General features: G+C 38.6%; 1 protein-coding gene across 1 annotated transcript in view; it reads right to left on the minus strand.

The window, feature by feature from the left end:
* Positions 1-725: 725 nt before the first annotated feature.
* Positions 726-22,083, minus strand: part of LOC121905503 (glutamate receptor ionotropic, kainate 3) — a 103,146-nt gene continuing 81,788 nt past the window's right edge. The window contains exons 11-16 of the mRNA XM_042423763.1: positions 16,449-16,672; positions 11,977-12,095; positions 5,449-5,666; positions 2,233-2,458; positions 1,746-1,996; positions 726-1,012 (exon numbers count right to left, since the gene is read on the minus strand). Of these exons, the coding sequence (XP_042279697.1) occupies positions 818-1,012; positions 1,746-1,996; positions 2,233-2,458; positions 5,449-5,666; positions 11,977-12,095; positions 16,449-16,672 (1,233 nt within the window). The 3' untranslated portion in view covers positions 726-817. The remainder of the gene's footprint in view (positions 1,013-1,745; positions 1,997-2,232; positions 2,459-5,448; positions 5,667-11,976; positions 12,096-16,448; positions 16,673-22,083) is intronic.

Below are 22,083 nucleotides of genomic sequence, written 5' to 3' on the forward strand. Positions count from 1 at the left end.
TAATTGCTTGTGTGTAACAATATAGTTAATTACACGTCACAACTTCATCAAATGTATATTTATTGTTGGACTGTTTATATCTTTCTATGGGTTTCCATCAAGAACAATACTGCAGATACTGAATGTGTGTTCCTAATTATGTGTAGTCCAAGTTATCACATGTGTCACTGTGAACCATGCTTTCAAGTCTCATATCCTGCAGCTTATGACTCAAAGATAACCGTTGGAGCCTAGACAACATGTTTGAGGTAACATTACTTTCTGTTGTCAAAGGCCATTCAGGAGTTTGTGTAAATCAACAGGAGTAAAGTAAGAACTTGATGTCATAACTTAATATGTGGCAACACTGATCTCCAATGAAAACTGCTCTTCCTTTTTCCTCCTTGTATATCTGTCATTTATTGCCATTCTCAACAAAGCCTTTCTTCTTGCTTCAGTCCGTATTTCCCAATAAATTCTCAGTCTTTCCACTGATTGAGGATTCCTTTAATGTATATTTTCTTGTGTTTTTGTTTTGCGCACGTAAACATCAGACTTGAAACTGATTATTTGGGTTTCCCTTCTCAGGAACGGAAAAAAATCCTAGAACCTCCCCCAAATATTTCTTTTACCTCTTGTGGTTTTGAATACAGCTTTGAATGTTGTCATACCTGCGTGGCTGATGCTGCCATTTTGAGTTGCCCATGTTTTGTTAGTGTCCCCATGTCACTGTGGTTAATGGTGAATCTGATGATCCCGTCTATGCCATTGTCTCTAGTCTCTGGCACCGCCCCTGACACATTGCTCAGGAGGTTCTTGCCCTGGGGAGAACGCATTGTCATGGGAACACGGGAGTCATCCCAGTGCTGCAGCTCATGTTGTCCTTTCCTGGGAGTCGTCGGTCGTTGTAGGCGTGCATGTTGATCACTGCATCCGTCTTCACCATGACTGGAGGCTGAGGCTTGTGTTTCACCCGCCTCTCGCAGGTGAACGACAGTCTGATCTCGTCCACCATGGCACTGCACAAAGACCTCTGGGCAAAAAGGGAGGATGCGGGGAGGAGAGCAAGAAGGAGAAGAGGGGAAAGGGACGGGGGGTAAATGCCTTAGCTTTAAATTGTTCTGACAGCAGAGAGTGTCGACAGTCTAAAGAGCACAAAATGCATTACAGCATAACATTCATGTTGTGTTAACACTGGTGTGTGTGCAGTATGTGTGTGCGTCCCTGGCTAACAGCAATGTCAAATTGCACCACCGCCACATGCAACCTGCACACGATTCATTATTGCTGCTGTGTCAGAAAGAATGAACAAGTACGCTGCATGAGCATGCATGCAGCTACTCACTTAGTATGACTCAAATTAGTGATTTACAACAGTAAAGGGTTCATGCTATTCTGACATCTCCAATGACTAATAATGGATTAATTCTCTATGCTCCAATTTGCAATTATGCCTGTTAAAATAAGTAAATGTTGTGGTGTTATGGCCAAGTACTCCTAGGGATTAGCCAAAGGCATGCAAATCCTTTTATAACATGTTTGAACTAAAAGCCATGAATAGAGCACAGCTTTGGTTTAGAGGCTATGTATCATAGCAAAACAGGCATGGTTAGTAACTTCACTGCTAAAATCGAGGTGAAATAAACTAAAATCCTGGTGGAGTGTAATTAATGTATTGTATGTAATTCATTTTCTTCATACATCATAATCACAGAGTAAACATCAAATTATATAGCGTTCTGCATGCGATTTATGGGGACATATACCTGCTCACGTTCTGCAGTCTTCCTTAGTTTGTAGATGAATTCAGCAATCGCCACAAAAACAGACAGCACTAGGCCAGATGCCAGCACAATGAATATACCACCCAGGTTCTGGATACCCATGGGGCCTGTCTCGCGACGCTCTTCATCCAAGCAGCTGCTCCCACTCCACCACTTCTCCTTCAGCATGTGTAGGCGCCCATCCTCCAAGATGCTTAAGATTGCTATGGTGATTTTGTCCCTGTACGGGGAGCCTGGAAGCAACATAAGGTTTGTTTTACTTTGGAAGAAACACCAGCTGGATTCTGTGATAATAAGGTTCATAAACACGTTGTGGCATACTGTCTGACTGGTAGCTAAAAAAAAAAACATCTTGTGCTGATGCATTAACTGACAAGCCAGCCCTCACACTCATCTTTCAAAAGGCAACGCATAACTTTCTATGACCTGGTAGCCTCAAATGTATTCTATGGACATTCACAGGTCTTACCAAGGGGAGTGCCGATTCCATAGCCTTTGCTGTCGATAATCCCTCCCACCTGTGTCAGGTTACAGTTCCGCCTAGTGATGTAATCGATGGTGGTGGACTCCATAATGAGAGCATAGTCTGACTTCAGCACCCTCTGAATCCCATCCTCAATAGACTTCACCAGTGATGTGCTTGGCTTGCTGCTCATAAAGGCCCACATCTTCTCAAAAGTAGAAACCTTAGATTTCTGTAAGGGATGGAAGAAAAAAAAAAAGTGCCTTTGAACCTCATTTGAACAATCTCCCGGGCTGCAGGTGAGGAAGAAGTAGTTGAAAAATATACAATGCTTTTAGCACTTAAAAAGGGGGTTGAGCTTGAACAAAAGAACTTTCAAACATTATAGCCCAAGGTGTTAAAGCTGAAGATACTGCTAACCAAGAGATCCTGCTAGTGCCTCTGTAGTCCTGGTGACTGGCAGAATATCTTCATGGGTATTTTTAAAATGCCTGATCAGAATTGTATTTGCACATTTATAGCATTTAAGAATACATTTTTTTTAGTAAATGACCAAATATATTTATATGATTACAGATCTCCATTGTCACAGGATTAAAAGGACAGTAAATTGAAGCTTTGCGCACATCTATTCTCATAAGTGCTAGTGAAGCAGCAATAAGCAGCCTCTCCATTAGTCTTGCATCAGGCTGTGTGGTATTTCATGCAGTTTTATATGAGGTCACATTTATGCCATGTCTAATCCTAGATAATTACTGTCTAAAGACTATAAGCCATTTCAAATTGTGAAAGATGCTATTATAAGAAGCCGTCCATTATGTATAACTCCAATAGAAGGATAGTCCTGGTTGTTTAAAACTGAGATATGATATTACAACATAAAAGTACCAAGTAGGAGATATGGCAGGTGTTGACAAGTTGGCATTTTAGATGCTAGATTTAATGATTCTTCTTTTAGGTGAGGTCAGACAGAAAAATGGAAACTTAGTACAATTGATGCTAGTTTGCATTATAGCAATGTGTAATTTAAAAGAGGCCTCATGATAAAGACTGCTTACCAGTAGACCCCTTATTTCTGCTAAGAGTTCAAAATGACAACTATAACCACATCCGGAAATGTCTTTCACCCTTTCAGCAATAGATGAAAACTACTTTCCTAGAACACAGCTGGCTTGCTTAGCTGTGCCCTTCACCGCTCTTAATACAAAGTGCAATTTAACGAAACAACAGCTCCTCATAAGAGGGCTTTCAGGTGACGTGACAACCTCTGTGGCAGCTCCCGGCAAGCAGTGGCTGCAAACCTTTGATTATGCCTCTAATGCAATTCAACATAATCATTACGCTACAGACGTATCGGATCAACTGGTATTTAGATAATCTGTCCCTGGTCAGTCATCACTAAAACATTTGCTTGCTGGTGAAATAAATTAGTAGAAGTGAATATATATTATATGTTTGAAGACTATCATGATGGATTTCAGATTAAATGTGAGTGGGAACGATGAAATGACAAAAAAAGAACAGATCTCTCAGATACACAAATCCAACACACCTTCTGCAGCCCTTGGATGTAGTGAATCAAGTCAGAATCAGAATAAAAGCCTACAGGCAGTGGATTTTGCCAGTCCACAACCACAATATCAACTAATTCTCCCTTGACATGTATTCTTGCAGAAAAGTTACAGAATTGCATCTGGTGCAGTGTTTGACTAGTGGTTTCACATTAATAATATCAATTGCTCTCTGCTGACTTGTCATTAAAGTGGGTTCTTCTCAAGCGACAATTCATATCACATTTGATTAGATTCAACGGGAAAAAAAAAAGAACAGTGTCACCGTAAAATAAGTTTAGGACCAAATCCATCCTGTTACATACATCTGCAAAGCCTCCCCCAGTCTCCTCAGTATTTATCATGCCTCTCTGCCTCACTGAGTCAACATCATTAGGCCTTTCTGTAAAAGCAAGAGGGAGCAGAGGGCACTTGAGCCTTGCAGCTCTGATGAGGTAATTAGACACCTGTGTCTCCCTCTATTTGATGCGACAAACACAACTGCAACTGATCAAAGTACATAAAATTTTCTAAAACAACTTTATTTTAGACAGCTATTCAGAAGAACTGAAGGTTGATTTATTTCAAACGGTCAATGTGTTGAATTGGATCTAGATGCAAAATGATTCATTACAAGATATTTAATATTCATGAGATACCAATACAATGAGAAAGCAATTTTACAATATATTGTTGTGATTAGCAGCTCACAATGGATTGCAATTTCAAGACACCTCTATTTTTTTTTTTAAACGTACATGGTATCAGCTAAAACCCTTAACCCAATTATATAATCAAAGCTGGAGTATCCAATATACACACCATTCAGCAAACTCAACAATGAAGCATTCAGTATTTATGAGATACTCAACTACCAATTTTTGGAGGCATAAAAACTAGGGCAGACAGATGCCCTGGAAGAATCTTTTTTTTTTTTCTTTCTATTTTGCTATTAAATATCATAAACTTATGGACTGTCTTCAATAGAAATGTGCAGTGTTTTCATTTTCTTACTCGGAGAAATTGTAACTCTGTTACATGTGTTATTCAGCACCACAGCAGCAGCAGCATCTAAAGCAAAGCTCAAAATAATAAAATAAAGTCAAAGACCCCGCAGGCAAACGCTGAAACTTCGGAATAAAAAAATCATTATGGAGGAACACATCAAACAGTGTAGAGAAGAGGAGAAGCTGAAGAATTTGCCTTTGCTGTGGGAATTAAGATCTAACTGGAAATATATATATATATATATATATATACTTATATATATATATATAGATAGATAGATATATAATATGTAGTCTCTTTTGTGGAATGGAATTGATTTTTTTTCTTTGGAAATATAGGCCTACTATATAGGAAAAAAAAAGTTTTTGAAAAGTCAAATAAAAACTCAAGATCAACATCTTGCCTCATTTCTTAACACATAAATTTTACATTATTACCACTGTACATGTTTGTGCTTAGCATGCTTCAGCTACAGTACAACTGTTTTCACACTGTGAAATAAGCGAGGAACACATTTTTATGACAACATTGTGGTTGACATATGTTACAGCTACATCATTCCTTCTGTAATTGACTTAGCTTGTATTATTTTTTAAATATGAACATTCATAATGACAAAATAGCCTGATTCAATAATAGCCACTCTTTATTGTTTGTACTGTACCTTGAAGAAAGACATAGTTGCTCCATCTTTGACCACACCATACTCAATCTTGGTCTGCTTGGCGATGTCATCAGCTGAGTCCACAGGCGAGTCCATTCTCTCCACAGTAAGAAAAGCTGCTAAATTAGCTGTATAGGATGATATGATGATGAGTGTGAAGAACCACCAGATCCCACCAATGATTCTGGTTGACAGGGCTTTGGGCATCAGTTCTGAGCCTGTATGCAACACAAAGTGAAGAGAGGATTGAGCCATTAATTATCTAAAAGTGCACCTGCCAAAACTGTAACCGAACTCAACTAATGCAGAAACATTACTATCGCTTCAGTTTTTGTTAATTAGCCTGCAAATGTTATTGGCATTGCTGCTGGTGTTGATCAAGGTACACTGTCAGTGAGGAAACAGAAAATGAAGCCAGTTTGGCAGTTTAGCTCAAACTAAGAACGCACACAACAAGCTGAGAGCCTGGTGTAACTGTATATTGCCCAGGCTTCTATATTAGGCATAAAAGCCTTTCTTAATTCATGTAAGCCTTTAGAATTTGACAACAATAAAACAAAATAGGTTTAAAGTGAAGATGTAACATATATCAAAAACCCAGGGAATATAAAAACTATCTCTACATCTAATGTTTCTAGATTGTTTTAGTATTAGTGTGGTATTTGCTGCTTTTATATTTGCACAAGACTGTAATCACACTCAACAGCTGTCTACTGCTAAAGCACTGCTGGTATTAGATTACCAATTTAGATGTATCTAGTGAGGATTAACGGCATTTGCAGTTGATCCTAGTCTATTACTGGGTCTTTTGTGTGAAATGAGTTTTGGTAAAACAGATGGCATGTAAGTTGATCTGTGATAACAACATCAATGTAGGATATGAGATGTCAGATCATATGTTACTAAGTAAAATCAATAAGTTTGAGAGACTCTATTTATCCAGTAATGCAAAGTCACTGAATGTCTTTTTCTGAAATGTCACATGTAATTCACAAATCAACATTTCTAACATTAATCCTATGATGTCATTTTATAGCTTATCAGGATTACTGGATGTACACAGGAATGTGTTTTACAAACAAATTATCACAGCCTGTATAAAAATGTGAAATGAAAATACAATATATATTACCTAGACAGACTGACAGTGCACCTCTGCATCAGCCTTGACTTTGAGTAGTCCTCTGCTGAGTAATACTATGTTTACAATGGCTCACTGACTGGTGTTAAAGTTACTTTATATCTCATCTCTGACAACCTTTAAAATACCCTTGTGCTTTGTGCACTCTGTTACTTTACTGAGAAGATTTATGAGGGCAATTCTGAAGAGTAACAAGCCCACAGAAGGGGGGCAGAGTGGTCAGCTCTTTAACCTCTTCTACCAAATTTGATTGGATTTGTCCTTTGTGGTTTGACAAAGACTACATGGTTACAAACGAGGCAAGAAGGCACCATCCCTTAATTCACTATGACTTCAGATAGGGAACACCCAGATGCATTCTCTGGTTGCACTAAAAATGAAGTCAAGCAACTCAATTGAATTCCCCACTATAAAGCGCTGTTGTCAGCAGGGAACAGTATATAGCACTGCATCACAACACTAATAAATATAAATACAAAAAGCAGATCAGTCATATGGTGCCCGGAAAATAAAGCAGTGTCAATATGCCATACATTTCCTTGAAGAAGGACTCCTATCTTGTAAACCATGGAAATATAAATGTTCTTACAGGGGAGATGATACTGACACTATTTCAGTAACCAAAACATCTCATCTATCTCAAAGACTGCTGCACGGCTCATTCACACTAGACTATATTTACAGGTACAAAACACTGAAGTGCAAAGATTATTGTGAGATGTGTGGAGTGGTAGGTTCAGGAATTCACTTGCAATCAAAAAGTGCTTTACAAAGTAATTTAAGAATATACTTTTAAATGAATAAAAGACCTGCAGAAGGTGCTTTAAAGGTAGAGTCAGTCATTCTGGAGAAAGATTGTTGATATTTGAACTAAACACCCAAAAAAACACACCCCTCCCTTTATGCTCTTTCAGAAGCTCCACCCCTCAAATTCATGGACACACATTGCCAAGGCAACAACCTAAAGAGAAAGATGGCAGAATTCAGAGCGATGCCAGCTGTAGAGTCACTTCTGTTCCTCTCACACTTAATCAAAAGCGGAAAAAAAGTTTTGTTTCATGTGAACAGTCCATCCACACTCACCACCTCACTGCCCCCTCCCCACTTCTCACTCGACCTGTGCTCAGTATCTCTGTCCACATAAGCAGCCGCCTGACAGCTGCAGTTCCTGGAGAACTGAGAGGACAGCAGCCGGACAAACTGCCTTCACCAGGCTGACTGACAGCAGAAATTTACTGAACCAAAATAGTCTGCATGTTGGCTCCACGGGAAGAAATCGACAGTATTTGTATTTATTGATTCATTGATACGGTTAATAAGTTTGGTGAGACTGTCTTGGATTCAGTGTGGATTGACACATTTAATAAAATGGAAGTGTATCTGTTCCGTGAGAAAATACTTTCTATATGAATTGGCCACGAGTGCTGGAGACGGGAGACTGTCATGTCCTCACACAGACAGCTGCTCTGATGACTTCCCCTTGTCCTGTGCACGAGCACGAACGTCCCCTGCTGATTGGCTGGAATGGTGTTGTGTGGCTCACTCCAAGACACTGTGTTACATGCCCATTTAAAGAGCCAGTGATGTGTGTGAACACCAGATTTTTTTCAGCGCACACACAGAACAGAAAGCTAGCAAACCATGAGGAGATATTTGCTGAATTTGACAAAATAGTGTATTGGGTTAGAATCGCTGACTTTACCTCTAAAGATATCATCAGTAATATTTTACAGTCTCATAGAGAGAGCCAGAAAAACTATCCCCCCTGTTTCCAGTCTTTATGCTAAGCTAAGGTAATCACATGACTCTAGCGCTGTACTTAATGTTGACAGATCTGAGAGTGGTTGATCTTCTCATCTAGCACTTGGAAAGTGCAAATAAGCAAATTAGCGTATTACCTGTAATGTCAAGGTATTCCCTTAAATTGTAGGGAGGTACACCATATAATGTTTTATTGTTGGGCAGGAAAACAAGCTATGAAGTAGCTAATGTTAGCTACCTAATCTAATGCAGCATCGCAAATGTTAGCTCACTACAGCATCTCGTTCGCAATCATTTTATAAATATCCAGCAGTAACACACATCCATTATGCCTGGTTCTACTATCCATTCATCAACTGTTTCCAACTGTTTATTTTTTTAATACGATGCAAGCTCACTGTAGTAACAATATTTCAAAAACTCACCTGAGCCAGTCCACTCACTAGCTTCAAAAGAGAGCTCAACTCTTAAAAACATTTACAATGATCCTTGAATTTTGAAGATTCTTTTAGTCTGAGAAAAACTGTGCTGTTGCATTTTTAAAGTAACAATCTCGAAGATATCCGTTTCATTCTCTGTCGCCACCTATGGCGATAAGTGGTAACTGCAGGTGTGTTTTTGGAACCTCACTTCCCAGAGATCCAAACAGTGTTGCCTGTGTGACGTCAATGCTAGCCCAGACTGGAAAAAACAGTATGCCGCTTCACACACAGGTGAGTTGAAGAGCAAGTCTGTTGCGATAGCTCCGCCTACCCTCTTTGGCGGACCAACCACTGCCTGGTGATAGAAAACATGTCACTAACTGTGCATCACTTGTGATTTTTCCCTGGAATGTGGGCCATAGGCTCAATCATCTTTGCTTTCCTCATTTGGCAATAGTGACTTAACAGACATTTATTTAAATGAAAATCTTCAAGATTATTACTTTGTCTCCTGTTACATGTATTTTCTCAAGCAGACTTACGATATGTTTTGAGGACTTCTGTTCTGTTTCAACAGTTTCTCAGTATGCATAAATATTCTTAGTTAATCAACACTGATGGAAACTGTCAGTGTTTTAGGCTCCAAGTTGTCTGTGAGTTTGAAACTATTCCAGAAGTCAATTAATTTTTTTAGTGTTTAGAACAGTAGATACTGTATGTCTTTAGTCTAAAACCAACCTCTGTATCATACGAGGAAATCATAAAGAAATCACTCTGACACTGCTGTTCTCTTTTGAATAAATAAGCAGAATGTTTTGCATCTAATGTTTTGAATTGTCAGTCTGGGAAAAGGATGTACTCTGTGGATTTAGTGGTGCATCGTGCTAAACATGATGCTCAGGTTTTCTGGAGTGTTTCTCCCCACTAGCAATGCCTCACCTTAACACGAGAAAACCAGGTCTTCCCATGAGAATGATTACCTGCACTTAGCATTCTCTCTGTGGAGTCATCACACAAAAACTCCCTTTCAGAGCTTGAGGCTTTTACTAGTTGTTAATTGCTCTTAAATAATGGCACTTGTGAATGGAAATGTTTATTCCATTGCAAGTAAATCTTGCTCTGAATCTAAAGAAGGGGCAAAGTTACAACTTCTGTTTTTAAACCACAAAACAAATGCCACCATAGATTAGTTCTTGTATAAAGTAGTAAATAAAGAAAACAATATTCTAGATTTAAGATTTAGATCTTGGTAATATTTAGAGAAGAAATATATTTTAGAAAATGAAGGAATAATGTCAGAGAATGAAAGAATTGGGAATAAGACAACTCATAAATCAAACATACTTTCAAAAATTATTTTATACAGGGAAACCAATTTACAGGAAATGATCAGACATATGTTTGTTGTGAGCAAAAGCCTACTGAGACCCCCAGGAATGCATTTGAAGTACATAAAGTGTTTGCTTTTGCACCTCCTCATATTTTGTGTTCTTTGTGTTGTCTATGACACCTCCCTCCCACAGACAAGCTGGTAGATTTTTTTTTTTCCCATCCCCTCAAACACATCCATTTGCATTTTAAACATGTCAAGGAAATGGCTTCCGTCTCAGCTGCTGTCACCGTGTTTGGCAGACAAGCACGGGCTGCCTGTTTATGTGACACAGACAAAATATACCTCGCTGCAAATACCACCTTGCAGCATGTGTTACAAGGTACTGTAGCACAAAATGGGTGTCACAGAAAGTCAGAATTAGTCGGTGTCATCCTAAAGTGGAATAAATTAAATGTTCAAAATCACTGTTAAGATATTTTTTTTAAAATTCTTCTACTTAAACACATACAGAAATGGTAATATAAGGATTTGCAGTATAAATAAAAGTATGTATTATATGTTCATAGTCATCATATGGCAAAACCTGCCGGGAAAACATACATTGTGAAATAATTCCATGAACCTCATATTAACTTCGATATCCCAATGAGAAAAATTCTATTCAGGGAACTGTCAATAAGAACTGATTGGCAGCTGCTTCATTCATCTACTGTACAGTAAATATGAGAAACACTAGAGTTTAGAAATTGACCGACAACACTGTGAGCCACAGTACAAATTATAATGGAGAATTCTCCCCTGTTTAGTAATATAGGCTACTAACTAGCTCATTTTGTTTTGATTCTCTCTCTGCTCTCCCTCCCGGCACACTGGTGCTACGCTCATAGCCCTCTGCCTGCACCGGCAAATTGGCAGAGCTGCTATGCAGTTTCACAAGAGTGCTGCCGAGCTTCTGTGCTTAATGAATTGCTGAATGTGTTTGCTATCCTTACGGGCAAAGATCCACTGCTGAGTCTCACTAAGCCTCCTTGATTTGTCTTGTTACACTGAGGTTAAACATTTTATTACTTGGGTCTTTTTCCTCCACAGTTGACTTCATTATGTCATTTCTGGGCCCTCATCTGCTTACCTGTTCCTTTAAGGGACACCTAGCAAGTGAAAACCTATTTGTATCCCTTTGGTTTTCAGTGAAAAGGTAAAATTAAATCTGCAGTGGGAGGTTTAGTAATACATGTTAGGTTCTTGTACTGGAAGGAGAAAACTTCTTTTGTTCTATCTCTATAAATATATGACACCTAGTTTCAGATTTATACATTAGCATCAAAGCAGATTGCAGTGACATCTAATAGTTAGGGAACTTGGATAGTTATCCAATGAGTCATCTCATTGGATGAGATGTATGGATACTCTGCAATGGGTCATTCTCAGTGCAAGTTACGCAGCACTGGAAACATCACAGCAGCCAGTTCTAGCAAGGCTGACAGCTAGCATTTGTCAGACATGTCCCTCAACTTACCCTTTTTGTCCCAACACTCAGAAAGCTCTTGAGCAGGGCCAGCAACTGCGTTATGAGGAAATAAATGCAGCAGTGTTTTCCATCCACACCTGCCAATCTCTGACAAATGCCTGGCACCCACTCTTCCTTTTTTAAACAGCAGGTAGGTGACAACAGCCTGCCTTTGTCATGTAAGACTGAGCTCTGCAGTTGTTCTTGACAGATAAATGTCTTATGAAACAGTCACGAAATGGAAATCATGGAGCTTGTCAGTTAAAGAGGCAGAAAGTGGGAGCTAGCAGTGCAGCGGAAAAAGGGGGGTGGTGGTGTGGTAGTATTGTTTTTGACAGGGAAGTGGATGTGTCTGCCGCCATACCTTGTTGCATTAAGGAACCGACTCCAAACCAGAAGCTGTTGAGGAGGGTGAAGTTGTTCTCCACGACATCTGATCCAGGGTTACAAGGATGGGCGTCGTACCATTCATATGGGCTGAACCTGAGAACAAGACAAGAAGTTAGAAAGCTGTTTTTAAATCTTTACCAGTTACAAGATCTGAGAAAATGTCTTCTTTATTCTTTCTTAACACCATTCACAGAGCTTTTCTAAAAGTTACAGCTATTTTCGAGTTTGGCTTTTAGTTTGGAGTCATGTCAGGTTTGGACAGAACAGTAACAAAACTACTGATGTCTGCATTAGAATAGCAGCTATACAAAGGAGCAGTTAAAGCAGCATTAATTGATTTTTTCTGGCCACTTGAGGGCAGCAGAACAAGCTGGATACACAACCTTGTTGTGACAAGCACATTAGCTGCCGTCTATTTACACATCCAGCAGACACAATATTTACTCTCCTTTAAGCTCTGTTTTGGTCTCCACCGACTCCTGACAAAAATATCTGTCTCTTGAGCTGATAAATGGTCCACTTTGTGCTCCAGGTAGTCACTAACTTTGTCTATCTGCCGTTTGGTGTTGGACAGTCAGAACGTTTCCACTGAAAACAGCTGCCCACTGCTGCTGGAAACAAGTTGCGGCCCGTAAAACCAAAACAATGAGCTGACATTAGAAAGCTGCCATGGAACTGAAAGGGACTGCAGAGTTGAATGATACACTTCTGTGGGTTCATCACTGAGCAACAGCTTTCACATTATACATAGTCCTTTGATCCATTATTCACATAAAAACATTGGCTAGTGCAGCTACTTTGAGTGTGGTCATAACACGAGAACATGTAGAGAACAATGTCATCACACATAGTAGTTTTACTGGTCTTATAAATGTGAAAACTTACTTTTTGTCAATCTGTTATCAAATGTCACATCAAAACATTTTAAAATCAACTGGTCCCGGGTAAGCTTTGCCTTTTAAAAATCCCCTCAACTATTTCTTATATGCTTTGTAGTTAAAGGTGACCAATGAAGCACAAAAATATCATTCTTCAGAAGGTATAAAATGTCATATTTGAGAATGTGAGGCATTAAGATGCCTCTTAAAGTCACATAAAACCATAAAGCATCTTTCCATTTCTCTGCCATTTAGTGTGACAGTTGCTGAAAATGCTGCACACCTTTTATTGTACAAGTCATTTTCAGAGGCAGATGCTGAGATAAAACATGCTAAATGTCACTACTTTCCACTTTTATTTATATAATATGAAAAACCATTTTCTGGCTCTTTATTCTGGGTTAAACCAGATCCCTTAGACTACTAATAGTGTATCGTCAAAATGTGGCATATCTGTTTCTTTGATGAGATATAGTACAAAGTGCTAATGGCTGGAGAACCCCTTTTTTCTTTCTGAAACCAGATAAGCAACTAGAATGGTCCACAACACTGGAAGCCACTATGGTGAATCCTCGAGTGCATATTGTCATTTCTGAGGGACCACAATGAGAATAATCTGGAAAGATTTAATTGACTGAAATTTATATTGTTGATGAGTTAGATACACTTCAATCTAATTACATGCTGCAGAAATATTTTCTAACATGTCAGCAGTCTGTTTTAATCAGACACTGAACATGACTGATGGTTAATCATGAAGCAGCTCCATAATGATGTGTCTTAACCAGCCATCCTTCAAGTTTCTGATCTTAGTTAAGCAATCAGTCAGCTGAACTGATGAACAATATGGGAGTGTTTTTGCCCAAAGTTGGGTTGCCTAAGTGTTGTTTGTTGTGCATTAAAATGACTACTGTCAAATATGCTCACTAGCGTTTCCATCTTGAAGTGTTTCCCTTAATATTCCCGACTCATGTGCCCTTAATAACATTTGCAGACATCAGAGAGGCCTTGGGCAACTGCTGTACAAATATGGTACTCTCCACCATTTCAATTCATTCCTTCAACCTCATTTTGTTTTACTTTAATGTGAAATTGAAAGTCATGGTCAAATAATATGTGATAGTGAAGAGGCAAGGAAAACAAGAGAGGCATTATGCACATCCAAAGTATACATGAACTGGACTTACACATAGCACAAATAAATAAAAAAAAAGAGGAATGTCTATTTTCAATACTTTTGAGTGCAGTTTCTACACAAACAATGTATCAACGCTGATTCAAAAGGCTACCCCTGGTTCTCTGCTAATTTCTAAAAAAGGTTGTGCTGGCAAGCAGAGCCAAGAGCTTTCTTTCAGACTGTATGCTGAACCATCCTATACAAACCTGTCTGCTGAACAACACTATTAAGTGTCGGCCAAGAGTGCAGCCTACACATAGAGGAGATGATTTGGAAACAGCTTGGCATCCAAACGCAACACAGCAAAAGCGCTATGTTGGCTCTTGCAAACCTTGTATTGAATTGAATTTGCACAGCCTTATGGTTCAACATGCATGTCGTTTGACATTTCAGTGCCTCTAATCATTAGAAAACTATATTTATTTTCACTTTATAATAACACTGCCATTCATTATTAGTGGTTTTTGTTCAGACACAATACACTACACACATGGCAAGCAAAGCAAACCCAAAGAAAACTTACATGTCACACTCTTGGGTATAAATACATCTGATCACAGATAGAATGCAGAAACATAATCAGTTGCTATTTGCCCTATTTTCCTTATTAACAGTTTCGAAAAAGCTATAACTAGATATTGAAAGATGCTGCATCTTTTAATCAACTACCCACACTGCTTTTAGAATTCAAGATTATTTATTCCAACAATACAAAGTATGGCTGCTTTTAAATTATTACCGTGAAACAGTTTTGAACACGCTTGTGAGCAAGGTTACAAGGTTAGTGAAGCTATAATTCAGATCACTGGGAAAATAAATATTGCTACAGGCCATCCTGTATCCAGAATATATACTTAGTTGTGCCTATATGGACCTATACGGATCTCTCTGTGTTACTTTGTGACAAAAAAGAAAATCATACACAATGAGAAACCTTCATCATTACACAGTTAGTGGAGCATAAATGCTTATCCACGTCAACATGTTACCGATCATCTAATAATCTGTACTCAGCAGCTTAGTATTATCTGTGGATTCATTTTTCCCCCCAGTATTTCTAGGTTCTGTGTGGGTTATGTATTGAATCAATGAGGCAAAATATATTCTCTCCTTACATGCTCTAAATCCTCCTTAGTTTTAATATATAGGCTGGTATAAGCAAATAAATGGCAGCAGTGGTTTTCCCTTGCATATAAGCATTACTGTGTATCTTGTGTGTCATGTTATTTATCTACAGCTATGGAATAAGATGTGCCTTTGGTCAAATAAATATACAATACTTGGCAACATAACTATTATGGTGCCGCAGTGCTTTTGAAAGCCAAAGTGTTTTTCTGTCTGATGTTGTTGGTAATACCTTGACATCTCTGTCCAGCATTTAATATAACCTACTTGTGCTGAAGTTGCCCTCTGATTGTTCATTGCAGTCTATTTCATCCTCACATGATGCACTTTTAGAGCAGCTTTTCAACTATCTAGGCTGCCCTCTAAAAAACCAGTGCAACAATTTAAGATGATTTTGTACTTGTGTGAAGCCACTCCAGATTTTGTTTGGTCTCACACCAACGAATGAGCATAGAGGAGTGCAGCTGTTTGCTCTCAAGCCCCAGAACTCCTTTCAACGGCCACTTTTCTAGAACTTCCTGAAGCACCACTTTGCATGAGAAGCAGCAGGAAATACTGACAATGATACTAACAGGATATTCATCATATTTATGACCAAAAAAAAAAATTATAAGTGAGATACTTTTCATCCATATTAAATGTATGACTTATTACTGCCAGGAATTTCATTTTTTTATGTAAGTACTGATGATCAACTATAAATAGCCTGCTCTAATGACATTTCACATCAGGTGTGTATATTTTTTCTTTTTGTACTGAATATGATAATTATCTAAGTTATCTTTATTGCCTCATTGAGCATCTTATTTCTTATTTCTCAGTATATATATATATATATATATATATATATATATATATATATATATATATATATATATATATATATATATATATATATATATATATATATATATATATATATATATATATATATATATATATATATATATATATATGATCATTTAAGGGTGCATCATTTAAAACTGCATTGCCAATTCCAAAGGAATTGCACACTGAATGGGACTTTGCATCTCCACTGGGGGCTTTTTCTATTCCTCCTCCCACTGCTGAGCTGTAGAGAGCCCATGCAGACATAACTGTCTTGATCACTACCCAGCAGCTAACACAGTATGCGAAACCGGCTAGCGTACTCAATTCACAGCCTGCAATGATAACAGCGTAAATTACTATGTCTATTGAAAGACCTCATGGAGACATGTATGAACAAATACATAGCAGCAAATGGCATGCATTGTCCTCACTTACCTGGCAATGACAAAAAGGACACAGCTTACGCCCAGGTAGGCCAAGAGTATGTAGACCCAAATGTCGGGAGTCATGGGGTTCAGGAAGGAGAAGAAGCCATTGTTGGTTGCATTGGGTTTGCGATACAGGATGCTGATGCCCATGCTCATGAAAGGCTTGGAGAAGTCGACAACCTTTTCACGCATATAGGTAATGGTGAGAGGAGCCACTGCCAAGTCTGCCCTCTGTAGAGGAAAAAGAAGATGATCCAATTTGTATTTTCATATTAGCAATGTATTTTTTTTAGCCAACCTAGACTCCAGACTGAAATATCTCAAGAATCTTTAGATGGATTGCCATGAAATTTGATTGGGTACAGACATTCATGGTGCCCAGGGGATGAATCCTAATCCGACTTTAGTGATCCCTTGACTTTTCCTTTAGCACCATCAGCAGGTCAAAGTTTTCACTTATCTGGAAAAATATATCTATCAACATCTATAAGATGGATAAGTACAAAATTTTGTACAGACTATCATTGTTCCCAGATGATGTGTCCTAATGACTTTGGTGATATATTTTCATCGAGCGGCACCATGAGGTTCACATTTGTGGTTTTGAGTAAAATGTCTCAACAACTATTGGAGGGATTACCAAAAACATTGGTAGACAGACATTAGTGACCCCCTTATGATGAACAGCAATAGCATCAATGTCCAGTTAACTTTTCATGTAGCACCATCATCTGATAAAAATTTGAATCAATCCAATACTTTGGTTTATGAGCAAATACCTGCAAAATCAGCCACAGCTGTAATTTGTGTTTAGTGCTAATTAGCAAATATTAGCACGCCAAGTGAGAACACACTAAAATAAGATGGTGAACATGGTTAACATTATACCTGCTAAACATCAGCTTGTCAACATTGTCATGGTGAGAATGTTAGCATGGTGACATTAGTATTTATTTCAAAACAGTACAGCTTCACAGAGCTGCTCGTGTAAGTGGAATCTTAGTTGTGTTATATCATTGATATTTTGAATTATGTATCAAGATGTTACAACAGCTATTTAAAAGTTGCCTTTTATTTAAAGTGTGGAAACCTACAATATTATATGGCTTTGACATTTGCTGTAAAAATTGATCATGATAAACATGTTTTTTTCTTTTTGATGATGCCTTTTGGAAAAAGTAAAGACATCATCATTCTAGTGTATCAGACAAAATCAGAAGCAGTCCCATCTACAAAGCCATTATCTGGTGCCACTAGAATGCCATATGACACCATATAGCATTGTGCAATGGACATGGCATAGGACTGCATATTCAGAAGGATAACATTTATATTGGCTGCCCCCAAAACTCCCCTGCACCAAGGCTGGGCAGGAGGTTAATGAAACCAGCTGCTTGGTTCACGCTTGGATACCTCTTTCTTTACTTCCTACCTACTGAGCAGTGGGAGAGGAAAAGGGCACTTTCAGGTAAAATAAGATCCGAAACACAAAGCCATAGGGCCTAACCCAACAGGAATTTGAGATGATGGTTCAATAAGAATAAGATGAAAAGTTGAGGTTGAATGATGCATTCACGGCATCATTTTAATGACCACACTAACTGTAACTGGAAATTGATGTACTGCATGACATAGTGTTTTAACACCTTAAAAACTATGTTTTTTGTTTTTTTTTAATTATGAATATTCCATTTCTAGACCCTAAGGCTATTCTTAGCTAACCTGATGCACCAGATGATTTGTTACCCAGAACCATCTGAGAAGTCGTCCACGGAAACTGTTTGGAAAAGGGCAGGCACTTTCAAAAAATACTTGGCAGGTGATTGGGTGAACCATCTATCTTTCACTGTCTATCACCACCTTTCCTTGTGAGGCAGCTGGATTCATCATGCTGATTGGTCACAAGCACATAACTTGAAGAATGACATGATGGATTCTCATGTGATCTTGTGATGTCGTGATCTTGCGAATCCAGCTGCCTCGCAAGGTAAATTCTTAGCATGAATTTAACTTTCCTTGTGGCTTAGACCTCAGATTCATGTGATAACTGCTAAATAACAGTAAACAGAGGTCAAAAAAGAAAACATTTGCACTTTGTGTGTGACACTACAGATAACTTGCTCCTGTGGCCAGCACCATGGTGACTAAATACACGGTGGCCTCTGAAGAGATAGAAAGATGGGAGAACCAGTGCGTCCTGCAGTGCATCTGCTGTCTCTCTTAAACTATTCAAATTTGTACATCACATACTGCTCCCTCTGTTCTCTGCTGCCAACTGCAGCTTTGAACCAACCTGCCACTCAGCCGGAAGATCAACCAGCATGCAATTCCAGACATCCCAACGGAGGGCTAATATACATGCTGCATGTCCTTGTTCTGCTTACTGCTTAGACACACAAACTGGGCACAAGCAAAATAACCTGATAGTGCCCTGCTGTGTGCCACATGGCTTGGTGTTATCTGGGTTTGCAGATGGTGGGCTTAGTGGTGTTCTCCCTGCGGTCCTCCTCACCTGATGTCAGTCTGGAGGATTCATGAAGTTACAACTAACATGATACATGCATTTAGAATCTGCTGACTGTACACTTAACATACTTAGAAAGAGATGAGTTATTCTTTTTGGACATGAGTGCATTTGCTCCAGTTCGAAGCAGACACATTACATACCTCTCACAACCAAAGCTTTCTATCCCTCACCAAGCATTTAAACTGTACAGTCTATATAGGCAGCATCACAATTCTGATGAGGATTGGACAGCACTTATAGTACCTTCTTGTTACTCTTTTTGTTGTTGTTATTAACATTTAGAGCAGACACAAGTGCATATTTTGATTTAGTGTATGTTGTAATTGCAGAAACACAGTTTGCTGAGCGATGCAATGGTTACTGCAGATAACAGCAATTTTTGCAATAGAGGTGCTGAGGGAATGCAAAATCATCCGATTGGCTAGTTGTACATGCATTTACAAAACCTATGGTGAATGAATGCACAATGTGACATTTATGTGCATACAACACAACAATATGCTATGCCCAAACCTTCTCATGTTATTTAGTCTCATATCAGAATATACAAAGGGCTAAAGATGAAGCATACACAATATGATCAAGAAACTGTTGCTTTGCATAAACAGTAGGTTAGAAGTGTGGTGGCCTGGAACAGTGATTTACTCAAGGGTGCTTTGGCAGGCAGGACAGACATGTTTGCCGTTGTGGCAGTTGAACTCGTGCCCTTCCAGCTATGGGTCAGCCCTCTTACCACCAGTTCATCCTGCTGCCTCAGATAAAAATCAAATTCACACTTGTCCATCCACTTGCAGGCACATGCTGCCCTCAATTACCAAAAAAAAAAAAAAAAAAAAACCTTAGCTAAGGCATGAACACGCAAACTATGTGTGTTGTACCTGACTAGAAATAAAGTGCTGTAGCTTTTCATTCAGACTATCTATCTGTGTAGACAAAAAGGATGTAGGCTGGCTTTAACCTTCCAGTGTATCTGTCGAAGCAAGATTAATTGGCATGACAGAAACAAATGATGCGCTAAGCACGCTATTAACATTTGCATCACAGCATGATTAAAGTGATCATCTATTGTGACTAAATCAAGTTTAACAAGGCCTGTTGCATCATTTAGCACCTTCCAAACAATGCCCTTTGGCACTGCAGTGAGCTTTGTGACTACACGGAGCAAAATAAAGGGCTGTATGTTACACAATGCTAAATTGTTGCACTTAGCAACATTGCAGTTCCTCATTCAAAAGCATCAGTCACATGGAGAGTAAATCTCATAAATGTATCATATCAATATCAAAACATATAAAAAGACATATATACACTGGTACGGAGCTTTACTCCATTTCTGTCACATCTCCTTTTCTGACAAATCTTGATGATACAGAGATCAATGACGGGTTACAACTGATTTTACAACTATAATTCTGAAATGCAACTATGATTTATGGGGTTACAGTATGATATGAAGATATGATATGAAGAATGCGTGAGCCCTGTGTTTCAGCACCATTTTATCAGCTAAAACCAACTGTTTCCCGTTTTCTACCTCAGACCTTATCTAATTGTGATTCTTTTTTAAGTAAAGGCACTGATCCCCGGTAAACTGTTATGCATCTTATCTATCTGCATTACAACGAGGGGCAATGTGTTTTTAAAAGGTTAATAGAAAAGAACATATGAATACAAATTGAACAGATAACAAGTATGACAGTGGCCATTTACTTTTCCCTTCTCTATCTCTTTATATATGGTGTACACAGTAAATGCAAGTCATGTATACAATATGCTCCATGAATTGAATTTTGTGAAGAATAGATATATAGGAAAATAGCAACTTGCAGTAACAGTTTTTGTCCGAGTTAGGAAGAAATACAGTCCAAACTTATTACCTCAGTGGGGGGATGATGTAGTTTGTGGTTTTCTCTCATGAAATCTGTAGCCATACTAGCCTCTCATAGCAATCCAGGGTCAGATCTCTTGAGCTTGCCTTAAAGTTTATGTTTCAGGTCTGATGAATAACGATCGGCTTATCCATACAGAAGGAAAGCACTAGACCACAAAATAGAACCAACTAAAAATCCACAAAGAAGACATCATGCATCCTTGGTCATGCGATAAGAAGCAGTAAAAGCAATAACTAGCAGTATAGATTCTAATCTTCTCTTCTGCTGCTATACGAAAGCAATAGACCTAAAAAGGGCTAAATTATGTGCATATTCTAAAAAAAATATGTATTTTTTTTAACTGTATTTATCCATCAATTTATAATATTTTTTCTAAAGCAAAAAATCAAAGGCAACCAGAGCTGCTCATTGGCTTGTCTGTGTATTCAACAGCTTATGTTCATATTTAGGCTCAGTCCAGAGGTCTCAATCACCAGATGCTACATCTTCACAAAACACATGTAAACCTTATGTCACAGACAACAACACTCATTTTTCTATTTAGCCGTAACATAATGAACAGACTCTCTCTGTGGCCACCTACACCTTCTCCCTTTAAACCAAAGAACGGACTAAAACAAATAGCGCGCGTGCTGTTTAATGATGGAGTCATGCATCTTCATTTCGTGCCAGCATTTTCTGCCTTTAGTAATCCATTTGTTCCCCTCAAGGTTATTGTTATCAACATGGATCTAGCAAAAAGCTTGGATGGAGGGATAAAGTGCTGCAGTGGTAGCCCACCTTTCCCAACCCTTTCAGCACCAAGCCATTGACTCCTGCCATACGATTCCCTGCACTAAATGCCATTTAAGCTATTACAAGTTTTCAGCTGAGTACAGCGCTGACCTGATGGGGCTGAGGACAAAGAGAGAGCACTGACAGGGACACTTATGAAATGCCAGCAAAGAATTGCCACCATCACTTTGATGTGAGGCTGTTTGATGGCCACTAAGGCTCCGAGTTTGACATAGACAGTAGCGATTGCCCACCATGTAACAGCAAGATGATTGCTGATGTTTTCTCTTGCATCTTTAGAATATATGCAGTATTACATGCTAATCTTAGATCTCTGGTTTCTCCAGCTGAAGGAAACGCTTTGTCTCACTGAATCACATCAACACACTTGTAACTTTTAGGCAACCTTGACATAAGTGCGCCATAAATGTAAGTGACAGCTTTGCGGG

Source organism: Thunnus maccoyii, chromosome 10, assembly GCF_910596095.1.
Source record: "Thunnus maccoyii chromosome 10, fThuMac1.1, whole genome shotgun sequence".
NCBI classification, from domain to species: domain Eukaryota; kingdom Metazoa; phylum Chordata; class Actinopteri; order Scombriformes; family Scombridae; genus Thunnus; species Thunnus maccoyii.